Below are 27999 nucleotides of genomic sequence, written 5' to 3'. Positions count from 1 at the left end.
TGAACAGAGGGGAATAATCCCTTCCCTTGACCCACTGGCTACACACTATTGCTAACACAGCCCAGTTACTCTCCAAGCATTAAGGATTTAAGACTTCTGCAACACTTTTTTTTTTTTTTTTTTTTTTTTTTTTTACAATTATGTACTTGCACAAAACAAAGCAGCCTCAAGATGTAACTGGGAAAAGAAAACCACTCTGACAGCCTCATTATTCAGTATAATTCCCTGAAGACCACTGAAAATCCAGCGATTTTACCAGCATTGCAACTAGGATTTTAAAACAGCACTGCCCTTATGCCCCTGATCATTTCCACTTCCCATGGCACACTTTCCTTGTGCCAGCGCATTCAACTGGGTGGCTGAAAGATCCATCAGATCACTCAGGAACAGAAAAGAAAATGGTAGATTATAGTTTCACAAGGCATAATGAAACAATTCAAGAATCAGAGAATTCCTCTCAAGTCAGACAGATTTCAGCTCTTTGCTCCCCCCGCCCCCCCAATTAGACACATTCAGCTCCTTACAGATTCGCAGTCTCTGTTTTAACTGGATTAGTCCCCTGACCAAATTCACCAGATAAGTGCATGAAAGTCTGTGGGAAGGCAAAGCAGGCATGGGAGCCAACAGTCAGGCACAATGCAAGCCTGCTTCGTTCAGCCACAGTGCCACTTTTTGAGTGATCTTTTGCACAAGATTCAGAAACTTGAGTTTTGTCTCACTGAAACAAGGTGCTGAAGGCAATCCCCACTATTTGGTCTGATGATGACTAGAGTACCGAATGCCAGCACTACATGGAAGGAAACTCTTCTAAATATACTTTTTTTCCCCTCAGTGCTTTCACAAATAGCCAGCTCCAACACTTGTCAAGTTTTGGCACTTGAAGGCAGAGCTTTTTGAACTGATGCAGTTTCAGCATCCAAAGTTTTAGGTAATATAGCCATACAGCCCAACCACTTGGCAAAAACTGGCTTTGGTGCCAGGGTCACCAATGCACCACGTGAACTCAGTGCCAAGAATGAAATCAGGTGGTTTCAAGGAATGACACAATTATCATTTTATTTCCTCTATTAACTTGGCAAGTATAATCTTGGACTAATGAGCTGTAAAACACTGAATATTACAGATCTTAAAGCAATGCAATTAGAACTCTAATTTTGCCCTTTAAAGCCATCAGAGAGAAACCATCTCATTTGTTTTATTGTGCCCTTTAACAGCCGTACCCAAGGGACGTCCAAAACAGCAGAAAGCTGCATTGGCAAAGTTAACTGATACACAATCAGGTGCAGGATTCGGGTTCAATTCATTGAGTTCCATTGTGACTTCCCCCACAACCATCCCCAAGAGAAGGAACAACATCAGTCTCTCCTGCAATATTATCAACAAATTTGTATTAAAAAAGTTCCCCATTTTAGCAGCAGGGTTCTGTGGGGATTGAAAATCAGAAAGTTGTTAAGGTAAATTTACGTGTAGTCTCCAAAGTGGAAACCAGACCAAAAATTGCATGTCTACTATTATCTTGAAATAGTAGACTCTTAGAACTTGAAAGTATTATAAGAAATTAATGTGAAAAGCTTAAGTCACAAGCAATACAAGCAATATTTTAGATTATTACCAATTTTATTATTTTTAACATCAGTTACTGTTACTGAGGCAATACTTCAAGTATGCGTAAAGTATCAGTATCAGAAAGGTATGCCACCAGATACTGAAATCGTTTAAAATAATTGTGAGGGTGTCAGATTTTTTCAGAGGAAACATTATGATGGTTTTCTCCACAGAATTCATTGATTACAAATCTGAAGCAAGTTCAGTATTCTGGTAAATACACATAATCCTAAGGATGTTAACTAACAAAGTGCATATATGTGAATATTAGCTTGGTAGCTGTCTGGGACCAAAGTAATGACAATTCCAGAAAGCAATGCAGACACCCCTGCCACACCCTTTTATTGCAAGAACCAGTGCAGCAGACAGTGTTGAAAACAAGCTAGACAAACCCTGTCTGACATGAATATCTCAGCACTGCACTCCCCAGTGCATCCAGGAACACAGCAGAGGTTTAATTTATTTTGCTTTCTACAGAGCCAACCTCTACGTAGCATGATTTATCTGTTCAGATTTCATGCCTTGCAAAAGCATTCGTACCAGCTGGGAAACGCAAGCTATCACTGGAAGCAGTAAAGCCATGCCCATGCAATCTTGTATCTCAAATAACAAGCTGGTATAATACACTATCTAAATCTTACAGTCCAACTTAAAATAACTAAGAATTGACTATTGTATTTTTACAAGACAGTAATCAAGAGCTTTGTTCGCTAAAAGCAGAGTCAATCTATTGCAACAACAAAAAACAAGTTTACATAATAAAAGGTCTGACCTTTTAAACAATTAAGCACATTACTAAATCATCCTCGTGTGAGGAGCTCAATTTCAGACAATAGTATGAGTCATATGAGTAAACTTGGTGTTTGGAAAACTTGCCTAAAGTAGGGTTGGAAGAGCTCAATTGCTTAACTCTTTCCATAAGAATTTATATTTTCCCATATAAAAATGCCTTACTTTTGAGAAACCAACAGACCTTTGAAACTCAGTAGAGACATAAAATAAATACAGCAAAAAATACATTAAAATTGAAAACAAAGAAACACAAGGAGCAAGTTATCTGTTCAATATTTCTTAGCCTCCACCTACTCAAATATATTTTTCTTCTTTATGTATGACTAGAAATATCAGAAGTTCTTCATGTTCTTTTTTAGAGCATTCATACACCAATTCATTAATCTGAAAATACCTCCCCAAAATAACACTTTATTTTCCTCATTTTATCATATCGGCAAGTCATATCAATTTGATCAATACTGACTGCAACCCTGGTTCTCTCTTGCCCCAGAAACAATGTTTTACTGCCAGAATGTCCTAAGTTTTGATCCCTCCCCACTTTCAATTTCAGTTGCTGTTGTGAAGAATCAGCAGATCTAAAAAGCAAGGTAAGTGGGACAACTTTGAGAACTCTGAAATAAAAATTTAAAACTGAAACCAACCACCAGTTCAGAGTCAGTATTTTGCCATCATAAGCAATCACATAATAGAAATATATCCGAAAGGACAAAAAAATGTCTGGTACTCACTAACTGACAGCATAGCTCTTCCTGTTCCAATTTGAAATCTTTGGTGCAAACAACAAATCCATGGGGGAAAAAAAAAATACTGTGCCATGTAAGAGATTTAAATAAATAAATAAATTAATAAAATCAAGCACATGGGTGAAAGAGCATAGATGCTCCCAGGAAAGGATCACACACCGCACTACAAAGTTAAAAAACCCCTTGGGGTTATCAGCCTGATCCAGGAGAACCTTCAATAAATGGGACCTAAGAAATAACAACCTAATTAGCATGAACATTCGCATGCGATGCAACAGTTCTGCAGTGCAGCCATTTGTCCCAAAATAAGACTCCACTTCCTCATACTGAAAGAAGCAAAGCCTGCTCATTTGGCAGACCCCAGTCCACATGTGGATTGCAATTAAATTTTGTTCACACCATGGAAAACATTGACATCTGGTTTATGCAAGATCTTATCCCTCCTGAAGATAGCCCAGTCTTTCACGAAGTAACAGGAGTCACCTCATCAAAACTCCTTGCCAGAAAAGCAGCATGCAATTTCTGGCCAAGCAGACCTCTGTAAAAGCCTACGGAGACTTGTAGCAGAAATATCGTTGTTGCTATGAATGAAATAAATGGAAACGTGTGTGAAATCACTGGAAAAAATGACAGAACTAGGGTTAAAAGAATGACCTGTACTGATAATTAGTAATCCTGTTAGGAGCAGTGTCCTGGGAAAAGTAAAATTGAGGAATGGGTTGTTTATATCAACACCAGAAGGCCTGCCCTCTGTAAGATCACAGCACAGTGACTCATCAGCAGAAGATGCTGCCTTCCTAACATCAGGAGGATGGAAAGTTGGAGCATATCACATATGGCATACCTTTTTCTGTATGACCAACAGAAACACAGATATGTATTTTAAAACAAACAAACAAACAGATAACAAGCATGAACTTCACTTAAGATTTACAGAGACTTCAGACTCTTTCTTGCATCAAAGGACCATTTATATATAAAGCTGAATACCATAAAAGATCTGTCCAAAGGCTAGTTCATCATCACCAATGAAAAAACCTCAGAGACATGATGAGGAGCTGATAGCCAGCATCTCTTGCATTGCACAAAAGAGATCCTGGCCAGACCAAATACGCACGTAACTTGGTGCTTGTAAGTATTATCAGTATGACAGTGTGAGCGAATGAAATTTATGAGAGAACGAGTGGAAGCAGCTAAAATGAGCATCACTTTCCCCTTCCATAAGATCCTGCACTGAATTTTGTTACCCTAAATCTTCTACAAGTCATCCTCCAAATCTTTAAAAAATGGGATTGGACCTGCAATCAAGAAACAGTTCAAAACCACAGTGTAATTCCACTGATGCTTTTACAAAAAGACTTTTCATAAAGCTTGAGTAAGAGAAGGGAGAGAATACACAGTACAAAACCAAAAAATCCTCATTAAATTCTGAATTATTTTCAATTTTATAACACATAATTGAATGTTTGGGATAAATTAAGTCAGCAAAATTAATTTTTCTGCTTTTCCAACTGTACCTTTAATTCACAGTTGTAAAGATCTCAGCAAAGCATACCAGTATTGTCTTATTTCTAGAAAGTAACTGTTGCTTAGCTAGAAGTTAACCAGAATTTCTGTTTTGAAGACCGTTGCCATCATTCTCCTAAGGGCAAGATGCATCCTCTCAAAAACATAGCCATAGGCCCAAGGAAAACAATAACTCATAGAAACTTAGTAAATCATGGAGAGCCAAGAAAAAAAAAAATCATCATCATCACAACTTATCTATAGCTTAGTGAAGAAGCACATCTCAAAATTTAGCAAAGTTTTCAGCTTTTTAAAAGCAATTTAACTGAATAAGCCAACTGGCATACTAATATCAAGAGGATATGATGATTTGAAATTGTCAATAAATTAGAGACATCAACATTTCTATGTGCAAACATGAATCAAAAGATACAGTATCAGGTGATACTGTAAGTATGTATCTCCAAATGAGACTTTTTTCCTCTCCCTCCCCAATTTTTTTTTTCTAATTAACTTCTAAAAAGCCCTAGCCTATCTCTTTTGGGTATGCATTACACAGCTCCGTGTTACTGACAGAAAATATGCTTCAATTCTTACTTTCTACTTAAATACAATGATTCATTTATGTGCTACAGAAACAACATTCTCCTGTACATTAATTGACATTTGACTGAAAACGAAAATTTTCTTTCCTTTTTTTCCATAGCACAAGTAGCCAAGGGAGTGAGGAGTTTTCAACATAGGCCAAAAGCTATTCTGCTTCATTAGATACAGTCACTAAATATTTATTTACTTTTGGAAGAAAAGTTTCAAGCTACTCACTCTCATACAATGCTAACCAACAATGCAGTAGTGTTTTGTATTTATTATACTTTACACATAAAACACAGTAAGCCAACTTTTTTTTTTTTTTTTAAAGCCACCATAAAAACAAATAGAAAGCTTACCTTCTTCTGGTACCAAACTATAGCATCAGTTACTTTGGACGCCATTTATTCCACTGATTTCACACAGTCATTTTAGGCTGTTAACAGAAAAAGACAGAACTTTACTTCCACCTTCCCTACAAAGGCCAACATAGGGAATGTAGAAACATTCCCATTACCTGCAAAGTGCTGAACAGCTATATTTACTTTACACCTTGCCTCATTACTATTTTAGTAAGAGTTTGGGATTTCTCCTGTAAGTAAACAAAAAACTACAAATCTGCTGCTACAGGACATCAGAAGCCTCAGTTTTGTCCATCCTTCCCAGTAAAACACAGGTGGCACAGAGATGATCTGTTATTGTCTCATGAGAGCCCCATGAGAGTTATATTACATGCAGCATTTTGTTTTTCTGTTGTTTTTTATAGTTATTACCACAGCACAGTATTCTGAAGTCCAGGAATAACTTGTGTTATAAAATGCAAGAAAATTTCATATAGACTATTAGATACTTTTGGATAAAAATAAAAATCAGTGCTAGAACTCCCTAATTATAAAATTAATACACTCATGAAAACAGTAGACTAAAACTAAGTCAAAAGGAGAAAAACAAGGAAGAGTAGTATGTTTGTTTTAATGGTAGTAAATAGCAGTAGTATTAGTTAATCTTTGATGTCACTGCCATTAGCTTCAACGTGAAAAAAAACAACCTTTCAGCCTACATAAAACATTCCTACCTTGAAAATGAATTTTTAAAGTTTTCTTTCATTTAATCAGTCAGCCAGAGCTAGTTCAGGAAAAAAAAGGCAAGAATAAAGAAAATAAACTTAAAAAGTCTTCAGATTTAGAATTATTGTCTTTCTACAAAATTGCATATATTGTCTCATACTGGACATTCTGTAAAATCAAAGGAAAGTTTAGGTGAGAATTACAGAATCCTTTCCAGACATTTCATTATAATATGCAAGTTCTTTCAGATATGAATGTATTATTAAAACCAAACTCAAAGATTTCACAAATAGATTACTTCAGATATTAACAAATTAATAACAGTTACATCAGTTTAGTAACTACATTTCAAACTGTTAATTAAGGCAGGAAGTGGCCAGTGGAAGAAAAGAAGGAAGAAGGAATTAAAAAAACTGTTAAAATATTTGCCAAAAATCTGAATACTTGTGTTTAATAATCTTTCATCTCACTGATTCCCTTTAAAAATATATGTACGTAAACAAATACGCCATACTCAAGCCCAGTTAAAAAAAAAAGTCAATGGGACACACTATACTACATGTGACCTTTTAACATTAGTTGGTAAAAGCTTAAGTTTTCAGCTCCACCTAATATTCAGCATCCTTCCTATGTTTACAAAAAGTTTAAGAATGTTAATTTTATATAACTGCACCAAGTATTTAACATGCAAGGAAAATCCAATTTTATTCTGTAAAATTCCTAACAAATTACGCAAAAGGCTTAGTATAAGTAACTTCAAGTTACTAAGTATATGCTATACTTATACTAAGTATAAGCATAACAAGTAACGCAAAAAGTTAGTATAAGTAACTTCAAAATATTAAACAAATATTCCAAATGTACTACCTGAACAATTCCAGCATCAAGCTTAATTGGTAAAAATCAACACAAGAAGATCTCTTGAAAAAAATTTGCAAACATAGTTTCACAGAATCACAGATGGTTGAGGTTGGCAGGGACCTCTGGAGGTCATCTTGTCCATCTCCTCTGCTCAAGCAGGGCCACCTGGAGCAGGTTGTCCAGGACCATGTCCAGACTGCTTCTGAATATCTCCAAGTGTGGAGACTCCACAACCTCTCTGGGCAACCTCTGCCAGTGCTCAGTCACCCTCACCGTAAAGAAGTGTTTCCTGATGTTCAGATGGAACCTCCTGTGTTTCAGGTTGCACCCGCTGCCTCTGGTCCTGTCACTGGGCACCACTGGCAAGAGCCTGGCTCCGTCCTCACTGCACCCTCCCTTCAGGTATTTATATACATTGATGAGATCCTGCCTCAGCTTTCTCTTCTCTAGGCTGAACAGTCCCAGCTCTCTCAGCCTTCCCTCACAGGAGGGATGCTCCAGTCCCTTCACCATCTCTGTGGCCCTTCGTTGGACTCTCTCCAGTATGTCCCTGTTTCTCTTGTACTGGGGAGCCCAGAACTGGACCCAGCACCCCAGGCGTGGCCTCACCAGTGGCGAGAGGGAGTGGTAGTTTAGCCCCCAAACACCGAACTATGCATCAAGCATTCTTCCAAGACTGATCTCAGAAAAAAAACGTGATTAAGGGGTATATTTCTGATAAAAATATCACACTTATCATAACATTGTCAATATCAACAACAATATTGCACCTTATATTTCTTCATTAAAAGGAAACAAGAATTATTTATCTGTAGGCAGTTTTTATAGTGAAAGATTAAAGGTGATCTTTGTCTTTAAAACAAAGAGAAAGATAAGACATTTGTTTACAGCATTTGCACAGATAAGAAAGGCAAAGAAAAATACAATGTCCAACAGATGGGATGGAAACTGAAACTGTGCAATAGATTAAAATAAAAGTGTCTTTATGAAATGCCTAAGCATTAGAATAACTCGTGACACTTTATTACACATTGTTCATCACCAAAAATTTCAGTTCTTTTTTTTAAAAAAGCAGAGATTAGATTACCTGGTAATAATAGCTGTTTGTACGAAAATCACAAATACTCCCTCTACAAAAGCCCTATCAACACCGCTACCTTCCAAGACATTTCTCGGAAGGAAAAGATGACCCTCCAAAAGACTCAGTTCTGCACTGACACCTGTTTATTCAGTCTTCCCTGACTCGTGTATGGATGTACTCGTATTTTACACAGTGCATTACTTTAAAGACACCATATTCAGTAAGTTTGGATATGTATCATATACACTATAGTACAAAACCTTCAACAAATAGATTGATTTTATACCTGCTCCTGAGGATTTCTAAGAAACATAAAGCCATACATTTTCATGTTTCACAAAGCTTTTTCAAAAAAGAGAAATCAAATATGCAAAAGGAACTATATTTAAGATTTCTAACAGTGTAACTCCAATTTCCTTCATATAACTTCAGAAAAAATTACAACACAATAGAAAGAAATGTCTCTGAGAGAGCTTAGACAGTCATTAACAAACTTCAGAAATATCAGGACACTGACTTTTGTTGCAACTGAGCAAATAAACACTGCAATTTTTCCACTGTTGATAATATCATTGTGTAAGTCACATCAAGTCGGTTAAAGCTGACAGGCATGACTGTGTCAACATCTGTAATTGTTTCTGACCTATTTGTTTCTGATAATAGTAGCAGTTTTTCTAAGAGCAACTATCAATTATTAAGAATTCATCGGCACAATAAATATAAAAATATATCTGTCACATAAAGCATGGAGTCCAACAGACACTTTGATATAACTTGGCATATTACATAGACTGGTTACCCTTCTTTCTCACCCATACAAAGCTTAAAATAGGATTTGCCTTCTTGTTTGAAAACCTGTTCAAGTAAACTTAAATTTAAAATCATTTGCTAGACTGGACTACAGACTCAAAGTTAGCCATATATAGCATCCACACATCACGTGACGTACATTGCACAGTCATAACGAAAGCAATGCCACTGCTCACAGAGGTGCCGATGTAGAAAGGATGCCATACAGATTTTGATCACACTTGCACCCATCGCCTTCCCCTCCTTTATGAACTCATCTTGGAGGATCTTTAACTCCTTCTCATTTCTCTTAAACCAACATATCCTCTCACATACAATATAGTCTGCTTCCTACCACCATAATTACAGGATGAGAAAAAGGCTGGATTACAGGATGAGAAACTCATTATCGGTAGTAAAGAACTAACTGTTGAACCCGCACAGAAGCCTTTCCCTCAAGAGCTACATTAACTTGATCTCTCTCTCACCAAGGTCAATGATTTTTCAGGAAACCAACGCTAACTTATGAATCCAAGACTTCCAACTGTGTCAAATATTGCTAAAATTTGACAAGCCGTTTTAAAGGCAGCAACCTTTTTCTGCAGTAGTTCTCCGATTCACTCAAAACCCCTTTGCCTTGAGAAACAACTACATCACAAAGCTATAAACCAAGTATAACAAAGTAGTTTTATTATTAATTTACTTGATTTCTATCAACAAAGCTGGTATTTAGATTACCCATGGTTTTCGTATTTTTAAGAAACTGTATACATTAAATCCTCCATAGAGTCTATTTTGGTGGCGTTTAAAGAATATTTGCATACACAAATGCAAAGATGATGCTTACAAAAGTAAATACGACAAAATCATGGGATGGATGTCTCAGAAGACTTTAACAGAGTTTGGTGTGCTAAGTAAAAATACCTTTACAAGGAGATATCACATGCTTTCTTCAAGAGATATACAACAATTTCCGAGACAGCATTGAAATGAAAGGTGAAAAGGTTCATTTAATTATTTCTGGACAGTGTTTCTGCTTGCAGGTGCTGGGATTTGTCTGTAGTTTGGTTTTTGGGTGGGTTGGGTTTTTTTTTTGAGACAGTATAATGAGTTTGATACACTTGGCCTGAAGCTAACTTATCTGGATGAGAAATGGATGGTAACAATTGAAGGCACTTAAGCTGCAGCCCCAGCTCTGACTCTGCATCTGCCCACAGCTCACTGAACACCTAGACAGGAGACTAAGTATTGGAACAATTTCAGAACTTTGCATATTCATTACAAGTTAATATGTTATTCAGCTGACAATTTGTATTGATATTGATCCTGAAGTCAGACTGTACAAGCTGGGCTCTAAGGCACATGAGTACCAAATGGGTCAAGTGAACAAATCAAAACAGCTGGTACACATCCACAAGCACAACAGAGCACTGATTATTCTTCTGCCTTGTTCTCCTCCCATCCTCTCCGCATCTAGCCATTTGTTTCATGTTCTGTGTCGAACACCTACATCTGGAACAGGGACCAGCTTTTGCACTCAGTTGTACAATGTCCTGTGCAGAGTAACTACAGCAAGATTAACTTAACTATTTGGAGACTTAAGAGCAACACAAAAAATACTCCCAACTTCAGAAATTAGACAGAACATCCAAATATAAATGCTTGATCACAACATCTCTGTGACATTCAACAAAGCTGTTCATTACATTTCCATCAAACTCACAGTCAATACTACTAACAACAAGCAACATTTTTTGATCAAAACTTCATTACTTCCTTAAAACTAAAAACAGATGACTACCTGGTTTTGGTGATCCCTATTCAGAAGTGGGGTTTCTTAGCTATTTCTTTTCCATTTCAGAGCATAATGATATTCCATTTTAAGTACACACTACACCTTGCAATCAAATTAGCAGTTTTTCAAAAGCCACAGAAATCTATATTTAGATGTCTTCAGGTAGTTAAATGCTCATTCAAACAGTGCAGTGCTTATTGTGTAAGACAGGATTAGACGCTACGCTACAGATTTAAATAAATTCAAAGTAAGTGTATTTAAAAATTTTACTCCTATCCACAGGGTTTTGGCGACCCAAGTCAGACATAAATGCATACATTTCTAAATGACAGTCTACAGAAAATAAAACCTATTCTGAACTCTCACAGAAGTTCAGAATAAAACTGTGCTCCTCATAGTGACAAAGGTAAAAAATGACAATTTTTGGGAGAATATACAAGTCTAAGCAGTGACAACTAGCAAAAGGACATAATGAAAAATACAACACAAGCAAGGAAGCATAGGCAAATAGTTGCTTTCCTTGCCTGTAAACACTGTGAATCACTAAGTATTTCAAGGAACCTGTTTCCTTTATAACAATCCTAACCTGAATGGTCAGGATGCCATCCAGCTGTTGAGTCAAGACTTGAACGTCCTTCTCAACTCGTTATGATCATGGAATGATGAAGTTGGCATGTTCACTAGACATCATTAGGAGTAAAATTGCAGAGCTGTGGCATTTGTCTCAAATGTTTTTTTAAAATGCCATTGATTTTTATTACCTTCAGAAGAAGAACTTCTCTCAGCAGCAAAATAAACATAGTTTTTAAAAAGTTACTGCATAAAGCCATAGAATACTAGAACTTGGTTTCCACTGCTTTCCACAACAGAACTGTTTTACCATTATGTTAGATCCTCCATATTACAGCTTCACAATCACAGGCGTAATTTCACTAAGATTTCCTGGTATGAAGAGTAAGAAGAGACAATGAATCAGAATAGTAAAGCCTATGGTCTAAACTACTAATTTAGCAGCAACATTTGTATCACACAAACTCACTTAGAAGTAAAACATTATACCTGCTGATGCACAGCTAGAAAATAACTTCAATGAGGAAAAAACCCTCACTTTCTAGGTTCAACATCAAAATAGAAGTTAACATTATCATCAAATTGTTGACATTATTTGATATGTTAAGTTAATTTTAAATGAGCCCAATAAACAGCTTAGTCATATTAGGCATCTGCTGTTGACTGAAAAGCTGCTTCTGCCATGACGAAACAAACCAACGCAGGTATCAATGTAATGCAGATACACCGCTAAAACTTACCAGGAGTCATCCTTCCCCACACTCAAATCCATGGGAGTTCTGCCACTGCCACCAAGAACAGGATTAAACCCTTGAAGCAGTGTTTCAAAAGACACATTCTTTTCATGTGCATTACAAATAAACCATTAAACCTACGTTTCCTTTTTTAAAAGGAACATCAAATACTATATAATGTAGTGTTCTGTTTAAGTACTTTATGCATCGCTGTTCTCAAAACAGCATTTCAGAATTGCAAATTGTATACAAGCAAATGAGAAACTTGTCACTCTCAGGTTCACACCTTTCAGTGGAAGTTTTATCACTTTCCTTTCAGCTAGCCTTAAGAAAATCTGAAGCAGCCAAAGGGAAGGAAAAAAGAAAATAAAATTTAAAAAATCAGACACTGCTAACCTAAGGACCATATCCAGCAGCCAGCATGAAAAGTACTCTTGCTGCCATGCCAGCCAAGGCCCCCCAAGTTGTTGCCTTGCAATCCAAGGTCATGATAATTTGTAAATAAAAAGGAACTAACATACTTGCTTTCCCAAAGGAACAGCACGATAGTTTGTAAATAAAAAGGAACTAACATACTTGCTTTCCCAAAGGAACAGCACGATAGTTTGTAAATAAAAAGGAATTAACATACTTGCTTTCCCCAAAGAACACGAACAACCCTGCTAAATTTGGGTACCAGCATTCCTAAGACACTGCTCATGAAAGAGAATGAATTTTCAAACTTTGTTCTTCACTCTATCTCAAAAAAACCCAAAAATACCCAAAAACCAAAAAAACAATTACTCCCAAACAACTGGTGAGAGAAAACATCGAACATCCCTAGATACCTGTTTGGGGAGTTTTGTTGTTTGTTTGAGGAATTTATCAGGCCAACAACAGCAACCATAAAATATGAATCAGACCCTATGCTGGCTGCTGTGTATCAAGCCCTGTTCTTTATGAACACAGACGTACCAAACGTGATATATCATGACACATACAGACATTTGGCAGCATGTCCAGATCTGCCTCTGCCTCCAGTAAGATGTCAGTTACTGAAAAACAGATACTTTCTCAGGCCTCTGTATTTTGCCCACAAACCACGGTATCTGATCCCATTTCTGCCACTGCATATTTACTGTTCCTTATAAGCTCATGCCCTTTATCACTTACCATCCCAAGCAGGAAGCTCTCACGGTTGCAGCTGTAGCATAGAGCATGCAGTGAGAATCAGTTTTCAAATTCTGACGGGAAGTAGGCTTGACTTAACCATCTTCACTTCCACAGTAAAAATGCCAATATCTGAAGGACAAACCAGCAAGGAAGTACCACAGAAAATAACTGTCTCCCAAGGAATATTTGTTTTGCCAGTGAATCACACAACTGTCTGAATTAGTAGCAAAATGTTGAGTATCAGGATTTCTGAGATTTATTTCAGGTTCTGGGAAAAGAACATTGCGTGCAGTTGTTGCAACTTCTGTAGCCATTTTTGGAATCTATGCCCTCAGCCTTAAGGTCTGTGTAAATTTCCTAATTTTGTTACATAACTGTTTTCTGTTGATGGCTCCATTTGAAGTGACATGACATGATTTCATAGTTACCTTACTTGTAAAAATAGGGGGGAAGGACTCTGTACTGAGACGTCCAGGATTCTATACCTCTCGTAATTTACTCCTGAGCCTGCTGCAGTGTTTATTAATTAGCAAAAAGCTCCTAATGTTTAAACATATTCTACTGTTTAATGAAGTGGAAAAAATTCAAGCCCTTAAAGGGAACTATAATCAAGTTAATTTTGCCTCTTATCTTCTATAAGAGATGTTAGTTTCAAAATTCCCTTCAATCCAAGTGAAGTAATTGCTGCTAGCATGCCAGATCTACAAGCCAAGACATTTCTGAAAATGCTGCATCTTTAAAAAAATTAAATAAAACACAGTATATGGTCAATCTCAAGTTCTGCTCTTTTTAATTCCTGTTTTTTGTACTGAATACTACACACATACATACATATCCCATTAAACATATTTACAATCTTAGAATGAGAAATCCCCGAAATATTGCATGTATATATCTGCTCTTAGAACTGTAACAACTTTATTAAGGAATAGAATTTCTATAAATACTATGTTTTTCATTTACATGTACATCCTTCTTCACAAACACTCAAAAAAAAAACCCAAACCCAAACCCAAATACAGTGGCTGCCTTGAAATAAAATGCTATGTTCCTTTTCTCCTCCTTGTGATTCTAAACACAACAGTAATTTCCTGCAACAATAAATCTTGCTCACTGAAAATACTGACTTGGTGTTTAGGAAGATGTGTTTATCTGTCACCAGGCAATGCACGGCAGAGTTGTGGCTTCTCGATGAGTACAGCCAGGAAGTTGAAAACCACTCCTAAATGACCAAGTTTGCATCATGTTCTACAAATAGTTATCCAGTAAGTTTTTGAAGCAGCTGAGGCATGAAGCGGCTGAGCTGTCAGAAAAAGCTGCAGTCTCTTATAACAGCCACTGTTCTGTAGGAACATAGTAGGAAATACAGAGCCTATATTTTTTAAGAAGTCTCTGGAGTGATTCAAGCAAGGAATTGCAGGGTAACAAGCCTTACACGTGTATCTGGCAAGCTCCTCAAAACAATCATTAAAAATTGAACACCATTATACCTGAAAGACTATCTGATAGGGTCTAATCAGCAGTTTCTGCAAAAGAAGATCATGTCTTAGCCTATCAGTATTTCTGAACATGTCAAACTAACTGATAAACAAGAGCAAGTGATAAAACATACGTGGACTTTCAAAGACCCTTTGGAAGGATGTCAATTGACTTCTAAATAGACTGCCATTTGTGAAAAGCAAACGTTGCCACGGATCAAAAACCAGCCAGAAAATTGAACAAAATTGTGAGGTCAACATTCTTCATTGCAATGGGCTAACTGGATAATAAAGACTAATAGCAGCATCCAGTCTGAATAAAATGGCCTATTTAATTGCCTGCTCAGGTGCCTTGAAGCTCCTTGGATTGCACACGGCTGGTCTGCTAGCTCATCCATTCAGTGTCAGTCCAAGGCAAAGTGCACACAAATCCCCGTTCTCCTTCACAAAGAAGCATCCTAATCGCAAAACTAAACTCAAACTAAATCCTTCTAGTCTTCCTTTATGTTCCACTAGCTTTCACATACCTGACCACCCTGTAGTGACAGTGGTAGACATTCAGGATGTCATTCAGTATACACATGCCCTGGTGGCTAGCTCTTTCCAGAGGTTTGACATTAAAGCCACTCAGGATGAGAGCATCCAGAAATCTCAACTTCCAGCTTTCTAAGTACGCTAGCCATTAGACTTTTACAAGAAAGATGAACACAGACACTCATCATGCCACTGCTTCATCAGGCACTGACAGCTAATGTTAGCTTACAAATAAATACAGATGCCCCACATTCCTGCTTGTTCCCGGAGCCCTTAAGAGGGAACTTTCAGCAAAAGAAATCACTCGCTAAAGACACATAAGGTCCACACAGAGCCGATGCAGAAGGTCAGGGTGGCACAGCAAGGCTTCACAACTGTTTTAACCGCTCTAAACCAGTATTACCACAGTCCACCCTCCTCCTCAGTCACCAGCTTCCATCCCTCTTTTTACCAGCATTGGAGCCCATCGCACAGGAGACAGCTTCAAGGATCTGACTACCTTTACTAAGTAAATGAGCAGTTTTCTCCTGAATTAGCTCCACAGATCCATGGACCACAGAATAAGATGAGCACTAATGCCATTTCTGGTAGTGATGCAGCTCTGACCAAAGCCAACTTGAACACTGGATCTCTACCCGCAAGCCTTCAGAAGTACCATTAACAGAGTTTATCTGGACTAATTAAGCCTGTTTCCCTTCTCCTCCTCCCCCTATTTAGACCAGTAGCCTACAGTTGTTATGAAGTACTGCCTAAGTTAAGTCCTTAAATGGTGTGAACTGAGCCCTCCCTATTATTCCAAACCTCAAGCTTCTATAAATAGGTCCAGCAGTGCTCACTGTATTTATTTTTTATACATCAGAGAAGAAAAAAAAACCTGAAGTAGTAACATTTCCAGACGACGATTAATCTTACATTAGCAAAGTTTAAGATGGATCAACTTGAACAATGAATAGGCAACACAAACAGAATTTAGTATCAATAATGCAAATGGTATCTATAAGAGCCGGGGGGGAGCAAACTACATACACCACACAAAGCTTTAAAATCAGGTATCTCAAATCCGGAAAGGAAATTTAGCAGCTCAGTGAGCTCTTCCATTCAATATCCTACAGTCAGAAGAGCACAGAGACACCTGAAAAAAAGAGGAATGACAAGGAAAACACTGCAGTACAGCTCTGTTGATCAGTTGTGCAATCTGACCTGAAATGCATGTATTTTATTTGAAGAATATTAAAATACTGGGGGAGGGGGAGGTATTCTGAGAAAGGCTATGAAATATCAACCACTTGAAAGACTCTCCTGTTGAGACATGCAAGTATGAACAGAAAAATAAGGAATTATAAATTAAATGAGACTTTAAGAAATATACAGAAAATATAGTCAAGAAAACAACAGCTTCCAATAATACAGGGAACTTCATTCATTAACCGAGCTTAGAGGATAGCAAAGCCAAACTTTTAACAGAGAAATATTATATTACAACACATAATCAGACTGTTAAACTCAGTACCACAGGAAGTCACTGAAGCCAAGATTTTACTCAGATTCAAAAAGAAAGCAGCTATTTAAACACTAAATAATAAGAAAAAAATAAACACACAGCTGAGGGAATCTCAAGCTTTACGACCCAGGATGCAAGAAAAGGTCCAAAGAGATCACCAGGCTGTATTTGGCCATACAAACTCTCTACCTAACCTGACCCCACAACGGCCAGTAGCAAATACCAAGGAAAGAGTATGAGCAACATGGCAAGAATAGAACAAACTGTCCCTTAAGACAGCCGAACACGAAGAGTGTTTAGCTGCCAGGCTGGCATCTGCCAACCACCTAAGCCCCAAAAGCATCTGGCGCTGGCCAACTTCCAAAATGCAAGGCTTGCATGACTTCATATTTGATACTATATTGCTTTAATTTCTTCTCCCACTTTGCAACTGTATTTTTAAGAACAAGAACCACAAATGTATTTGCTAACAGGAGTTCAATCCAATGCTTGAACTCATTCCAGGACGCCATCTAGTCTCTCTGGAGTATGTCTACCAAGACCACCTCAAATGAACAAAGAATTAAATACTGAACACTACATGTCTCACAGAGTATTCCCAGCAGAAGTGAATTTGGAAAAAATCCCCTTTACACATGTAAATTAAGAAACAAAAGAATAGCTCTACGAACTCTGATATCCTCCCCTCAACTAAAAAAACCCCACAAACATAAGCTATATTTCCAAATGTCTTGACAATATAATGGGTATCTCTATATACGTATACATTTGCTCTAACTTTGAAGCTGGCCCTGCTTTGAGATGGGGTTGGACCAGATAGATAAGTTCCAGCGACCCCTTTCAACCTAAATTATTCTATGATTACATGTAAAGCATACCCAAACATTACACAGTAATACATTATAGCCCTAATTACTATTAACTCTTTTTCCCCCTATAGGCAATTTATTAAGCACTTTGTATTCTCCTTACAAATTTGAATATAATTTCTTCAAGTAGTTAACCATTTCCTCTGTACCCAGCAAGAAGGACCTTTATGCATAACAGCACAGTAAACTCAAGAGAGAAAACATGGTATTTAAAGCTTTCAAAGTCTTTTATTTTTCATGCCACTGCATATCTTAGAGTAAGGAGTGGTCAACTGTCCTTGAACAGCGAGAAGGAGCAGTACCTCTGACAGAGGTATCCTAAAAGAGTTTTGTTTCCTTCGTAAAACAAAAAAACATTACAGAAAAAACAGGCCTACCTTGTTCTGTGGGCAGAAGCAATTAAGTCTGTCAGTTTTTACCAGTGTACCATGGCTCCCTATCCTCCTTCTCCACCTCACCCAACACTTTTTTCCTGCCCCCCACCCATATTACCAACTGCCCCAACTATTTGGCTGGGCCAGTAGCAGTACACACCACAATGGCTCAGAGCTTAGCACATAGACTGGCCAGCAGTTGCTCTCTTTCTGAAGAAAGAAGGGACTCAATTATAACTGCCTTTCTTCGGGTGGAAATATTAATTTAGGTCACTACCTGTCAAGAGTTTTATAAAAATTTGTCACTGTGTAGGTACTTAATGTCTTTCAGTTGCCATTAAATTTGGTTTCGTCATCTGACTGACTAAAGAAGTTACTCAAATGGGAGAAGACAGACAAAGAAAGTAATTGTACAAGCTTTGTGTCCTTAGTAAGCCAAGCTAAAAACTCACATAAACTGTTCGGTGATGAATCCATGCTGTTTATTATAAAAAGAACTTCCTCACAGACAAAAAAAAAAAAACCCTGTGACTGTCACCACTCTCACTCACAGCAGTCCTGAGAAAAGGAAAAAAAAAAAGATGTTTTTATTTCTTTAACAAGATTTCTACTATAAACAAGTAGAAGATACCATATTTAGAAAAAGCCTGGGAAGACAGTATATGTAACTTTGGAGAACTGGGAAAGAAATAATGTCCACTGCTTTCCAGTGACCCCTGCCAGCTGTGACAGGAACAGCATTGTTCCACTCCAAGAGCTGCTCCACCCTTCGCTGCCTGGTTAACTGCCTCAAAGTTGACTGGAAGTCTGTTTAATACACCTATACCTCCCCTGTAATACAACATCAATACTCTGTTTCCTATTTCAAAGCCTACAGGATTTTGAGTTCTCCTAGAATTCACACCAACATTAGGCAGCTATGGACACAGCTGGGAACAACCTTTTGAAACAAACTGAGCTAACTCTGCGTTGGGAGAAATCCAGTACTACCGGAATACTTGAAATGCTCCGTGGAGTTCCCAACAATTACTGACAATTTATTTGTATGTCACATTCCACACAATACAACAGGAAAAAATTCTACTACAAGCATTGAATTAAACTAACTAGCTTTCCAAATTCTTTTTCAGATGACTCAGGCTTGTGTTTTATCCTTTATAATATTTATATCCAGAATAAAAAAATACATTGGCAGCAAAACATAGCAACAGAAAATTCAATTGTACAAACATTCCACTTCAAACGGGGATCAGGATCTTAAACACACCAGTTCCAAGTATCACTCTCAACCTTCACCTTCAGAAATGAAAATTGTTTGCAAATATTGTAAAGTAGAGCTCGGGGGAAAAAAAAAAAACCGTCAAAACTGACAGAAGTATGATGTGCGTACATACATCAGTTCATAAACACCTTACTGGAACAAAAATAAGACTTCTGAGAAAAGGATTATCCTTTCCAGGATGTCACAAATAAAGAGACAAATCAAAGATGATCACCAAAACCTTCAGAGCTACAGAAATAGCTAAATACAGTACAGCTATTTATAACGCAGAGATTTATTCACAGAACACTTTTAGCCTCTAACTCCAGGAAAACAAAAACGTCTCATGCCAAGAGCTAACGTATATAACAGAAATATATCCTTCTGCCACTTAGTGACCACTCTAAGTGCAGCTAAAGATACTAGGATTCACTTACTAGGATTAACAGGTTATTTCAAGTGATGCACTTCTCCCTGATAAAACAGATACCACCACCTGTTTAACAGCATCAACAGGAAGATATAAGCAGGCAAATTACTGATGACACACTGTATTTAGTCTCATTCCTATTAGAGAACTCGTGTGTCAAAATTGTAAAACCAGCTGTATTTTCTGTAGGAATGCTTCATCACAAAGAATTTCAGAACATTAATTAAAGTACTTTCAACAAGTCAGGTTTTCCAATTAATTACTTTTTCCAGTTAATTATATGACAGATGGATAAGACACTGGCAAATCTGGAACAAAATGCAAGACTCAGCAGCATTACTTTTCAAGTGACCAATAATGTGTAAAAGCAGTAAAAGACAAAATACCAAGCGCAGAGCTTGAGAATATGGACTAAAACTGTCACTGAATCTGATACACCTGAGTTACATGCACTCAGGGGGTATGTATGAAAAACAAGAGTAAAAGAAGCAAACACCTAGATAGTTCTACTACTCCGTAATCATTTTCCCCTACTGCTCTCCCCTTTGTTTCTCATAGAAAAGACAGCAAATAAAACACCAGGGAAATGAATACGACAGAAGAAATTTTAACTCACAGGAAGCAGCCTAACATTTAGATTCCCAAATTGAAAACCAAGAACACATAAGCTGTAGACAGGTTGTCATTGGATTAGGGCAGAAAGGGGGAAAAAAAATGGGATAAGAAATAAGAAAGAAAGCACCAAAAAAAGAGAAAGGCATGTAAAATACCAGAATACAGAAGGAGACGAGGTCAGAGATGAAGGTGAAGGTGTCGAAATTTAGGACCTTTAAAGGAAAGGAGAAAAAAAGTCCCATCACCTGACATAGGCATTAAAGCAGCTCAAGATGCATTAAAGCAACTTACCAAGGAAAAGGTGTATTACAGCAGAAGTCAGACTTAGCAAGCAGGAATAACACGTACGGAAACGGCCAGCAGCTCAAGCCTCGAACGCGTAACTGAACGTCTGCCACCCACAATAAACTTAGCAATCGGAGGCCAACACGCCCGGTTACCGAAGGCTCATCAGGACGGCGCGGCCCCCCTCCAACGGCTGGAGCAGCCCGCACCTGATGCGGTTACACGGCGCGGCGGGAAGGTGGCTCAGCAGCCGCCCTCGGACCCCCACCGCCCCGGCGGGAAGGGCCCGGGGGGGGCGCCGCGGCGCCGACACCCGCGCTACCTCCCGCCTGAGGGGGACCGCGGCGCCGCGGGCCTCCCGCCCTTCCCCCGGCCGGCCAGGCTTACCCCCGGGGGGGTGGGAGGCCCCCGGCGCGGTGGCGGGCCGGCAGCGGACCCGCAGCATGCCCGCTCTCGCCGCCCGGCCAGGGGCGAGGGGAGCCGCGGCAGACGGCTCCGCCGCGCCCCGCCAGGGATGCGCGTAGCGCCCCGCCGCCCCCCGCCCCACACAGCTGGGCGCCCCCCCCAGCCCCGTCACCCCTCACCGAGCGGGCACCTCCGCCTCGCCCCGGCCGCGGCTCCTCAGCTGAAGCCGCTCCGGCCGCCTCCCCCCGCCCCCACCGAGCCGGTCGGCCCCTTCCCCAGCCGCGCGGGGAACTTGGCGCCCCGCTTCTCCCCCTCCCGCCGGGGCGGGGATGCTTCCGCGCCGGCCCCCCCTTCTCCCCCGCTGACCGAGGCGGCTCCCGACCTTACCGGTCGCCCGGTGCCGCGGCGAGGCGGCGGAGCGGGCCAGCGCGCGCCGCAGACAACAGCAGCGAGGGGAGCGCGAGACGGCGAGGAGGCGGCGGGCGCGCGCGAGGCAACAGCTGGGGCGGGGGGGGGAGGAGGATGAGGAGGCGCGCGCCCGAGCGGCGGCGGCAGCAGCAGCAGCAACAGCGCGCCACCCGAGAAAGCGCGCGCCGCCGAGCAGGGGGCGGGGCCGGGTGCAGGTCGGTCGCCAACAGCGCCCCCTCCGCCTCCGGGGGTGGGGTCGAGACGTGACTGGCGGCGGCGCTGTCCAACGAGAGCGGGAGGCAGGTGGAGCTGTGCTTGACGGACAGCTCCCCAGGGCAGAGGCGGGGCCGGTGTGACAGCCAGCCTCCTGCACGAATTGGCAGCAAAGAGAATGGAGGGGGGTGGGCTCAAGGCTGAACGGCCGCCGGCCGTGAGGGGGCTGGCTGACCTTGATGGGTGTCGCCACGGCCGAGTAGCTGGGGGGGGAGGCGGGGATTAACTTGAGCGACGTCGCCGCTACCCAGTGACAGTGGGGCGCGGTAGGACGTGCGTCCCCCGATGCCCAATAGCCAGGCCGAGGGAGGCGGGCGAGGACAGGCGGTCGGTTTCCTGTGGCGGAGCGGGCGGGGAGAGCCCAGGCGCCCCCTCTCCTGCGCGCTGGTCCCGCGCAGCCGGGCGGGAGGGGAATGCGCCGAGACCCTGCGCGGGGAGGCGGCGGCGGCGGCGGGTCCGTGCGAGGGCGGCGGCGCAGGGCGGCCCGGGCCCGTGCGGTAGGTGGGGGGGGAAGGGGGCTTCTACCTCAGGTTCCCGCACCGCGCCCGTCCTTCCTCAGGCGGACAGGGCCTCCACCGTGGCTGGGGAAGGGGGGCCTCTCGGGGGGAGGCTCGGGAGAAGGCTGGCTCGGCCGAGGGAGGAACCGAGGAAGGCGGCGGGCCGGCAAGGAAGGCTGGAGCGAGGGTGCGGAGGAGGCCGGGCGGCCCAGGGTCAGCCGTGGGGGCTGAGGAAGGGCGGGAGAGACGGGCGGCCTGCGCCGCCTGTGGGGCTGCGGGCTCGGCCCTGCCCTGCTCGTCCGGCAGGTGGGCGAGGGCAGCGACCGTGCCCGCTAAGGCTGGATGGAGCCTGGGCTGGAAACAGTCAGTTTTCTTCAGAGGACAGCGAGAGGCCGTTAAATTGCACCCTCGGTTGGTTTGCCCGTTTCCTCGTTCTGTTCCTCTGAATAGTTTCTGAATTTATTTTTTTTCAGCCAAATTCAGCACTCGGGAGCCTCTGTTTCGCTGAAAAAGAGTAAAACGAGTACTCTGGTTAAGGGGATGTTGTAGTTCGACTTTATTTACACTTTTAAATCTACACAGACTACCTGAACTAAGAATGCACCAATTGCAAGGAGAACTTGTGAATACCTAACCTGTATTCATATCAGACTAGTTTAAATGTGGTTTTAAAACGGGGCTACTGGAATATTTCTTTCTAGTTGTTAAATTACTCATACCTACTGAATCGGCTTTAAAATGTCATTTAATCAAGCTAGAGTTCCGTTTAACTTAGTTTCAGTATAATACCATTTTCTGAACTTTGTTAGGCAATGTTCAAGGTTTAAATTTAAATTTATAGATTTATGTTATTATTAATATTGAGCTGAATGTTATGTGTAAGTTTCCCTCTTTATTTTTTCCTTCTAAAATTAGCTATCATAATATTCTAATTATGTAGATCATCCCACCAAGGTCAGTAATGCTACTTAGTATTTCTCATTACTGAAAATTTTTACTTCCTACTAATTACATGAGTCCTATAAGGAGTCGATAGCTTTTTTTAAATTATTTTTACACTCTACCTTTGACATTCCTTCAGTGTTTTCATAGAAGAGCTAGTTCAGACTTGTACCATATCTGCATCCTTTTTCCAGTGTTAACCATCTTGTGATAGCCGGCCTCTAGCTGGGAATCTGCCGATAATCTCCTTTCTTTCCTAATGAAAGATGGTCAAGTGTTCCGTGTAATCAAACCCTTTGTCGTTATGTCAGCTGTATCCCCAGCTGTCAGTCTTTAAAATTTGGTAGCTTCCTTTACTTGGACAATAGGACTATAAGATCTCAAAAGTACACTTGGATTTTCTTGAGTTTTCATCAAAAAAAGCCTCTCAAATTGAATGGAGCCTTGCAGTCCTGCCCAATTTTGCAGTTACATCTCTTTCTGTCAAAGAAAGGCAGCGTAATGTCCCATGCTGAGTCTTCTGCCTGTGCTTTTTAAAATTGTTACAAAGTGGTTCTGAAGACTTAGGAAAACTGAAAATCTTTTCATCAAGTGAGCAACCTTCAAATTGAGTAGCCCCATCTAATACATCTTCAGTAGCCTTCTATTTCCTCCAGAGATAGTTGATAGCACCTCCTTTGAGTATCTGATAACCTGATACTTCTAACAGTGTTGAATTCCTTTTTTCCTTTCAGGCCCAAGTTTCCAGTCTGTTTCTTTGGTTTCCACTTTCTCCAGTTTGCTAATAAGAGATTCTCCTTGTACTATCTGTAGCATTGATTTCTAGAACTAGTTTGCAAAAATGTTCTCATGAAAGGAATGTTGAAACTTCGTTTCAGATCACTACTCTCTTCACTTTAGCCACAGAATTGCACTTGAGAATACTGGGAATGTTTTCAAAATACTGGAAATACTTCAGGCAGGTCATAGTAATTGTTGTGTAATCCTCTGCACCTGCCAGCTGGTTTAGATACGTTTCTGTAACACAAAAAGAGCAATGCTATCTAAACCTCCTCCAATTTTTTGTGTACTTAGCAATTAAGCCTTATGTTGAGTGTCACTGCTAGGCTTCACCCCTTCCCTAAGGAGGGGGTCTCGGTTCCACCCTGCCAGTAACTGGCGTTCACCAGACCCTTTGGTGATCTGAGCAGAACTGAGACAGCAAAAAGCAAACTACAAAAATCCTATTTTAAACTTTTTTTTTTTTTTTGCTAGTTCAGCTCAAGGAACTGGCCTGCTCTGGGTCACACACATGTCAGCCCTAACACAAGGGAGGGGATGTACTGACAGTAACTCCAATTTAGATTATTTTAGGCTAAACTGAATCTTTTCCTTAAGAGAAATCCCACTACTATCCACTAAATCAAATCCATTGAAACTTCAAACCCAGGCTGAACAAAAATGTAGGTCTGTTGAACTGTGTATCAGAAGACACAGATTTAAATTGTAGGATAACTTTAGTGGTGTACAAAATTGTTATCCCCTAGCTCTAATGTAACAGGTCATCTCCTAACCAGTTAAGCCAGCAGCTTTTACTTCCCTCCTCCGGGTTCCAATGCTTATCTGAGCACAAAGTTGGTTCAACTTGCTAATCTGGCAAAAAACTAACCCAGTTAAAAAGAAAAAGGTGCTAATAGATTTCAGCTTGTTCAGTGAGTTTAATAGGCTTAATCAAGTGATCTTGTGAGCATCAGTAATAACACAGAGGAAGCAGCAGCAGCTTGTGGCCAGGGGCACTGAGGAGACAGGGGAAGCAGGTCTTGTCCTCTCGCGGCGTCTGGTGGTGAGGGTTAGGTGCTTCAGAACACATCATCTCACTTTCAGTAATTTAAATATTTTTGTAATCTGGAACAAATCAAAGCTCAGTTTCTTATTTCAAGTGAAAGAATGTCAGTGTTCTAAAGGAAACTATCAAATTCCTAAAAATCACAAATTTTTAAAATAATTAAGAAACCTATTTCAGCACTGTTTCACTGTTATATATTAATTATCCATCTTTGTAGCATGAAATCTTCAGGAAGACTGTAGTTCTCCTCACTGCTGCTTTTTATACTTGCAGTGAAAAGCTTCGGGCAGATGCAGTGGTAAAAGCCTTTCAGCTAGGAATATAAAAACTAACTTTTATGACTGTAGTGGCAGATGCACTTGTCCTTGTTTTTCTTTCATCATGACTACATAGAAACTTAAATATACTACCAAGCTAATAAACCTAAATAGTGTTCCTGTCAGCCAGTGTCTGTGTACTTTAGATACCTGCCAGAAAGCAAACGTTATCTGTAGCTTTTAGTAGTTTTAAGATTGCTGCTTGACAGAAAGTGGTAGTAGTGCTTACTGGTTCAATTTCAGCCTGGGTCATTTCAGCTGCAGCTCTGCTGACTACAGGATCTTTCAGATGGTTTGTTACTTGTGCTTGTTAGTTGGTTTACGTTTTAGTGTGATGATTTTGTTATAGAGAGAGAATTGTTAGGTTTATTTTCAAGTGTTCGCTGTGAGTGCCTCAGCACTGAAGGAAAATGGATCTAAATATATTCTTAGCATACAAAAATCCCTAAATGAGTTTGACAGCTAGTTTAGGATTAAAGCATAATTTGTTTCACAGGACAAATTTAGATTAAGGCAGTTTACACAGCTGACTTAAGGTACTTAAATTGAGTGGTGGACAGGACCAAAACAGAATGCTTTGCTGAGAATGGTAGTTATAAAAGAAGTGCTAGGAAGCAGTACGTAGGTGAGGTTAGAAGGGGTGGGAAAGCAAGAAATTAGTCTCCTTTAAGGAATATGCCCAACGGTTGTGTAGTGACATCTTTTGATGCCTCCCCCTCTTTTGTTTTGTTAGGTTGTTGCTGACAGTGAAAGACTTCCTCTCAAAGCTGTTTAAATGAGAATGTCCCTGGCGCAAAGAGTACTACTGACATGGCTTTTTACGTTACTCTTCCTGATCATGCTGGTGCTAAAGTTGGATGAGAAAGCGCCATGGAACTGGTTCCTCATTTTTATTCCAGTCTGGATATTTGATACTATTCTTCTAGTTATGTTAATTGTAAAAATGGCTGGACGTTGCAAGTCTGGCTTTGACCCTCGCAATGGCTCCCAAAACATCAAGAAAAAAGCCTGGTATCTCATTGCAATGCTACTTAAATTAGCCTTCTGCCTTGCCCTCTGTGCTAAACTGCAACGATTTACTACGATGAAACTAGCTTATGTATTTATCCCTTTGTGGGCCTTGCTTATTGGGGGTATGGTTGAACTTGGATATAATATCTTCTATGTACGAAGAGACTAAGTTATACTATGTGCTTTTCAACACTGAGATAGGTACCAAATTACTGGATTATTATTGTTTTGCCACAAACTTGATCTCCAAATTAGAAGGCCAAATAAGAAATCAGTCAAGCTGGAGACTTATCTAAACCAGGCTGAAGACTGAAAGTAGACTTTTTCCATTTTTTTATTTTAACTGTCACATATGCTCGTGTAAATAAAAGTATTTGTTCAACATAAGCTGTTCTAATATGATTATTACTGTTATTTGTTACATGGAGTAAGATACAGGCTCTTCACATGCAGGCAGAAGATCTTCTGAAAGGAACCACAAATGTTCTACCCCAGAGTATTCAGCACAGTAGGTAATCCTTGGAGAGAGGACTTAAGTTTTCTACTACTTATGCTGTCACTCAACAAGCAACCAGTTAAGAGTAATTTCTATAATGTGCTAAATTTGCTTTAAGACTCAGTTAACAATTGATAGCTGCCAAATAAGAGCAAAAAAGGAATAAAGTGACTCAGCATTTTGTTTTTGACAGTGAGAATCCACTTCCAGTCTGAAAGACTAAAAAATAAGCACTTTTTTAAAGCTGCTGAAACAGACAATAACCAGCATGTTTACCGAGGGGGAAAAGTCAGTAGCTGAACTGTGCCAGCAGTCCAAGATGCAGAGAAGAGGGAGACAATGGTGATCACCTTTCCAAGTGAGAAATCACCAGTGCTGTAAAAGACTGAAGCTATGGGGTGAGTCCTGTAATGCATTTCTACCTGGAGGAAGTGGTACTTCAACAAGGAAGATGGTTTTTAATGCCGTAGTACATTCAGTCTCTGGGGGTGAAGCCTTGGCTTTACAGAGTACTGGCAAACTCAGATATGAGTAAATGAACTTTTTCAAGTAACAAATGCAGTGAATGGGACTTCTGGGAAGAGCTGGAACTATGAGCGTGTTTTGTGGACTGAAAGTGCTCTTCCAGGAGCTACGATAACACCAAATTCAAATGTAAAAGTTGTCTAGGACATTATTGACATGCATGCTGAAGATACTGATCCATTTACAGGTACAAAAGAACATCTAGTGAATGAGAAGAGCCTAGGAAAAACAGTCTAAGGTGACAGGAGGTGACTAGATCAAAGTGTCTCACAAATAAAATTTTAATACATTCAACTGTACTTGTCCATAAAAAAATCTTCCTGAAGACTTTGGATTTACTTTTGCTGTTCAGTCACACAGATGTGGGCACAAATACATGGGAACCGTATTGTCAGAGACTGCTGAAAGGGCTTTATCTAAGCAAATAACCTGTTCCATTCTAAGGCAGCGGATCTCAGCTCAGAACATCAAGTAACAAATGATCTTTAGAAAGAATTTAAGTCATGTTTGCTTTAGAGTGGTTGATTGTCCTGCCTGGCTAAAGGAGAAACCAAGGAATGACAAAAAAAATCCATGTACTCAGCCCCAGTTTATAAGCATCACATAATTTATGGGGAGCTGAAACTACCATTTAGAAATCTCTTTTCCCTTCAGTGCCAATCAGGAA

The 27999-nt window shown here is 40.2% G+C and overlaps 2 protein-coding genes across 4 annotated transcripts in view; one reads left to right on the top strand and one right to left on the bottom strand.

Moving 5' to 3' along the window:
* PHTF2 (putative homeodomain transcription factor 2) overlaps positions 1–21463 on the bottom strand; it is a 72471-nt gene extending 51008 nt beyond the window's left edge. For 2 of the 3 annotated variants that reach the window (XM_050899138.1, XM_050899129.1), the window contains exons 1-2: positions 21426–21463; positions 5597–5673 (exon numbers count right to left, since the gene is read on the bottom strand). In XM_050899138.1, the coding sequence (XP_050755095.1) occupies positions 5597–5641 (45 nt within the window). In that variant the 5' untranslated portion in view covers positions 5642–5673; positions 21426–21463. Of the gene's footprint in view, positions 1–5596; positions 5674–21425 lie in introns of those variants that run through there. The other variant, XM_050899145.1, reaches the window with a different exon arrangement.
* Positions 21464–22142: 679 nt separating this feature from the next.
* TMEM60 (transmembrane protein 60) lies at positions 22143–26823 on the top strand. Its single transcript, XM_050901979.1, has 2 exons — positions 22143–22216; positions 26034–26823. The coding sequence occupies exon 2, from the start codon at positions 26076–26078 to the stop codon at positions 26478–26480; it is 405 nt and encodes a 134-aa protein (XP_050757936.1). The 5' UTR covers positions 22143–22216; positions 26034–26075; the 3' UTR covers positions 26481–26823.
* Positions 26824–27999: the final 1176 nt, after the last annotated feature.

Source organism: Gymnogyps californianus, chromosome 1 (assembly GCF_018139145.2).
Source record: "Gymnogyps californianus isolate 813 chromosome 1, ASM1813914v2, whole genome shotgun sequence".
In the NCBI taxonomy this organism is placed as follows: Eukaryota; Metazoa; Chordata; class Aves; order Accipitriformes; family Cathartidae; genus Gymnogyps; species Gymnogyps californianus.
Note: the sequence above shows the minus strand (reverse complement) of the source record. Positions and strands in the feature narration are given on the sequence as shown.

Excerpts from the sequence above, each read along its gene's own strand:
- TMEM60 (XM_050901979.1), top strand. The coding sequence starts at position 26,076 with ATGAGAATGTCCCTGGCGCAAAGAGTACTACTGACATGGCTTTTTACG.